This window comes from Magnolia sinica, chromosome 6, assembly GCF_029962835.1.
Source record: "Magnolia sinica isolate HGM2019 chromosome 6, MsV1, whole genome shotgun sequence".
In the NCBI taxonomy this organism is placed as follows: domain Eukaryota; kingdom Viridiplantae; phylum Streptophyta; class Magnoliopsida; order Magnoliales; family Magnoliaceae; genus Magnolia; species Magnolia sinica.
Genome location: NC_080578.1, coordinates 88,671,241 through 88,675,883, shown reverse-complemented (window position 1 = coordinate 88,675,883; position 4,643 = coordinate 88,671,241). Strand labels below are relative to the sequence as shown.

The 4,643-nt window shown below is 42.3% G+C and overlaps 1 protein-coding gene across 1 annotated transcript; it reads left to right on the top strand.

The window, feature by feature from the left end:
- The first annotated feature begins 1,221 nt into the window (after positions 1 to 1,221).
- Positions 1,222 to 4,042, top strand: LOC131249709 (probable mannose-1-phosphate guanylyltransferase 2). Its single transcript, XM_058250484.1, has 3 exons — positions 1,222 to 1,404; positions 1,502 to 1,747; positions 3,284 to 4,042. The coding sequence occupies exons 1-3, from the start codon at positions 1,222 to 1,224 to the stop codon at positions 4,040 to 4,042; spliced, it is 1,188 nt and encodes a 395-aa protein (XP_058106467.1).
- Positions 4,043 to 4,643: the final 601 nt, after the last annotated feature.

Genomic DNA, 4,643 nt, shown 5'->3' with positions numbered 1-4,643 from the left:
TGCGTAGTGACTAACAACTCACTACGCTTAGCGTACCGAGTACAGTCTGTGAGATTTACCATGATTTATGTATTTTATCCGCTCCATCCATCCATTTTATCGGATAATTTTAGGTCTTGAGCCCAAAAATGAAATATGTATAATATTCAAATGGACCACACCACAAGAAAAGGTCGAATTGAACGTTTACAGTTGAAAAGTTCTTGGGTCCACAGAAGTTTCGTATCAAGCTTATATTTGTGTTTTCCCTTCATCCATGTCTATATGATCTTATAAACAGGTTTGATGACAAATAAACATCACTATGTGGCCTACAAAAGTTTCGACGGTGGAAATCACTATACCCACTGTTTCCTGTGGTATGATCCACTTGATCTTTGGATATGCTTTAATTTTGGGCCCAACCCCTTAAATCAGATAGAAAAATAGATGTACAACGTGAATAGACCACATACATTCAAGGTGGGCTCAGCCGAGTTTACTCACTACGATAAGAGTGTATTGAGTAACTCACTACGCAATCTGATTTCACTGTCGTCTAGTGTGCGGCTAGATAGGGCGCCACACATGGCTGCGGGCCGCAATGACCCAAACTTTTGGTACCTACCATGATTATCTGTGAAATTCAAAATGGGAGGTTGGATTAGAATCAGACTAAAATAATCGGTGGAATAGATATTCAACTCACCCACGTTGGAGCCCACCAGATGGGCCGTTCGGATCATCCATCTAGGCAGGAAGGTTGGTTCCTAGCTGGCTGTATGATATGGCTGGTCCGTCAAGCTTTGGCTGGAATAGTACGTCCCAATGCTACAGCGAGCCTAAAAATTTAAGACCGTCTATTAAGTGGGTTGGGCTCTTCTGTGTTCAAGAGCCCATCATCCTGGCCGAAGCACACTTGGGTTTTCAAGGCCAGTTTTTGTCATATATCATGCATGGGCCACGCCTATTGAACAGCCCAGATCTTCCACAGAAGTGAGTGGCCAGGCTTAGGGCCTTTAGTTTTGCCCCATCAAGTGCGCAGGCTGTGCTTGGACAGACCTCCATCCGGGCCGTTGATTTAAAGGGTAGTTTTGTCATAACAAAAATAATAATAATCATAAAAAGAAAACAAAAAAAAAAAAAAAAAAATCATTCGAAAGGAAAAAAGAAAACGAAAAAAATCATTTCTCCTTCTCTTTCTTCTTGCCAAGAAAATCATTCGAAACTATTTTCAAGAAGATGGCCGCCAGCAGGAAAGCTCTCATACTCGTTACAGGCCACACGATCGAACGGCCACGGCCCACGGTCGACCAAAGCCATGTTCTCGGAGGCATCGACGACAAACCGATGCTCCTCCATCAGATTGAGCAGCTTAGATCACTCGTCTCCGAGATTATCCTAGCCGTCGATTTCTTGGAAGAGGTAACCACGCATGCAACGTACGTATCCCAAGAAAGAAAATGGATGCATGCATGCAAAATCTCATTCTTGGTTTGGATTTCTTGTTTTTGTGGTGCAGCCAATGAAGAAACAACTGGAAAATCTGGAACGTGCGTTCGGGGTCAAGATCACGATCTGTGAGTCGAGGGACGCATATGGATCGGGAGGTTGGTTGGCAGTGGCAAAGCAGAGGGGGTTGTTGGCCGTTGATGGTGATGGGCCATTCTTTCTTCTAAGGAGTGACATCATCTGCCATTACCCATTGACGAAGATGATCACATTCCACGAGTTCCATAAGCGTGAGGCCACCATGGTGATCAAATGGGTATATGATCATCCCATCTGTAGTATCATTGGATGAGAAATGATCCCCTACAGCCACTGTATGTGAATTTTCATATACATCACTGATTTTGGAGGATATTAGAGCCATTTCGAAGGCGGGCTGCACCATGAAAATAATTTGGGTCCACTTATCAGGAGGGCCACATTTTCAGTGGACAACTGATGATCTGATCCATTGTACAGGTGTGGCCACCTAATGGGGTGGATCAACAAGACTTTCATGCTAGGGTGACCTTTAGCATGGGGCTCGCCTTTTGCATGGATACGATTCGCTGATGGGTTGTATGTGAAATTTCTCATACAGTGCCTGTATGTGATCATCTCATATTATGTTTTATCGTCTTCTTCTTCTTTCTTGGTGAAATGGTATTTTTGGTGCACACTTCTTTTAGATGGTACAAATATTGGGTTGAAAGAATGAATCAGGATGTAGTCAGCCATATGAGCCCGTCCCAAAATAAACACTTAGACGTGGCTGATGGGATTGATCATTTGGACCATCCATCAGATGGATGGCTCACTTTCTTATCCAAAAATTAATGGTACTAAATTGATCCCAACCATCCAATCAGTGGACTTTTTTCTTTTTATTATTATCATTATTTTTATAGTCCGCATGCATGTTGGAGAAGAGGAGAGGAAGAAAAGAATTTTAGACCGAGTATTTCAAGTAGAATGCTTTTGCATATTTTGAATTAAGAAGGTGGCTATTACAAAGCTTTGAATTGCTGGAAGGTATTAGGATTTTCCTTTTTGTTGTTTCCCATGTCTATGAAGTCCTTTTTTGCAAACTCTTGAGAAAGAATTTACATATAATAGTAAATGCATTACAACTTTATATAAAGAACATTAACTATCTACTAAACTCAAAATACACTTTCTAAGCTAGACTAGGAATAATTTCTAAAAAGATTCAAGACACTTTCTAGATACTTTCTAAAATAAACCAGTAAAAACAATTATTTTCAAATTATATTTTCGACAATGGACGTAGGTCCCTGCTTATTTATGTTTTCCATCGCCCACTTGAATGCTACACCATCAAAGGACCATGATCGTTCAGATGGTATATTTTTTGTGCCAAGGCCCACCCCTGATGTGACCCAGGAAAGGATGGTCTGAAGCAACAAACTCTGATCATTTGCATGTTAGAGAGGTGGGACTCAAACTATCTTGTTTCCATCAGGGCCTTTTCTGGTCATTCAAGGTGGACCATAGGTCACACGTTGCAATTGTACACGCCCCTGCAGTCTTATAATCTAGAATGTCGATGTTGTGGCTCTCACAGTGGATAGCCAAGGATCGACAATTACAAGATCGGATGGTTCAACTAGGATCAAAGACCATCTGGTGTGGCCACTGATAACTCCTACATTGTAATCATCCATTTGACAGTTACCTTTGATCATTCAGCGGCATTTCCTCTTGATTAAACTACGAATTGCAATTTTATTTGATTGTGCATCGATCCAAACTAACCCATCAACTTCCACTGTTGAAAATCCGAGATTGTCAGGAAGCCAGCTTATCCGACCAAGAAGACGTTGTGATCATTGACGATAAGACCGGAATGGTCAGGGAGTTCACAGGGCACCTCGGTGATGTTCAGTCCTTCGACCCTGAGACGGGGATGTTCTACTGCATCAAGGGAGACCACTACAGGACTTCCGACAGCGGTGGCTATGTGATCGCTGGAATCTATCTCTTGAATCCATCTGTCGTCGATAAGGCCCAGCTAAGATTGATGTCTTTCGAAGAAGAGATCCTTCCCACGCTAGCACTTGAAGGAAACCTCTATGCCCTGCACTCGGAGGGTCTCCATTTCAATTTGCAAAATAGAGGCTTCGATGGAGCACTCAATGCCTACAGAGGAGGAACACTGCACATGTCTGGCAATCCACGTTTATGGGTAGACGAAAGAAGTTATGTGGCACCGTCTGTGATCATGGAACCAAATTGTAGAGTGGATGAATATGCGAACGTTTCAAACAGCATATTAATGAATGGGGTCCAAGTCCAGCGAGGTGCAAAGGTGCAGCAAAGTATAATTGGGCAGCGCTCGATCGTGGGCGAGGGGGCGATTATCATAGACATGTCAGTCATCGGAGAAGAGGTTGAGGTGCACCGACAATCGGATCTGGTTGGTGCTGTGGTGCTTGGGAATGGAAGGAAAGTTGGGTGGTTGGGGACTGAGATCAAGCATGCGATCTCCATGCCACCGGATGTTGATCTTGGTGCAAGCACTTCGGGTTCAAGCCCTCCGGAGAGCCCTTGATCTAATCTCGGTTGAGAGTTTGAGACATTGTTCTTTGATGAATGCTGGATTGCGTGTTTGGTAAATTGCATCTTGTGCATATATATATATATATATATATATATATATATATATATATATATATACTGTGTTTTTCTACGTATGTTGGTGTTTGGCTACCATTTAAATTTTGGTGGTAAGAATATGGATAAATAGAGTCTGGGAATTAATTTTATCAAACAAATCCTTTTAAAGCCTGAATCTATGATTTAAATAAATAAATAAAAACGGGTTGGCTAATTTGAATTTGCAAGAGAAGCAATTGAGTACTTTGAATTTTCAAAAAGAATCCTTTGACGGTACTGTTGGTGAAAATGAAGGACGCATTTTGGGTACCACGGAGTCCGCTCCTACCTATGAACGGACGGGAGCTCTGAAGTTCCACCGTGATGTATCCGTTTTATCCACCCATCCATCAAATTTCCATATGATTTTAGGAAAAAAGCTCCAGAAATGAGGCAGATCTAAGGCTTGGGTGGACCACACCACAGGAAGCCACGGTTATAATGACAGCCAAACCTTTCTAGGGTCCACCGCGATGGTTAATTGCCATCCAACCAGT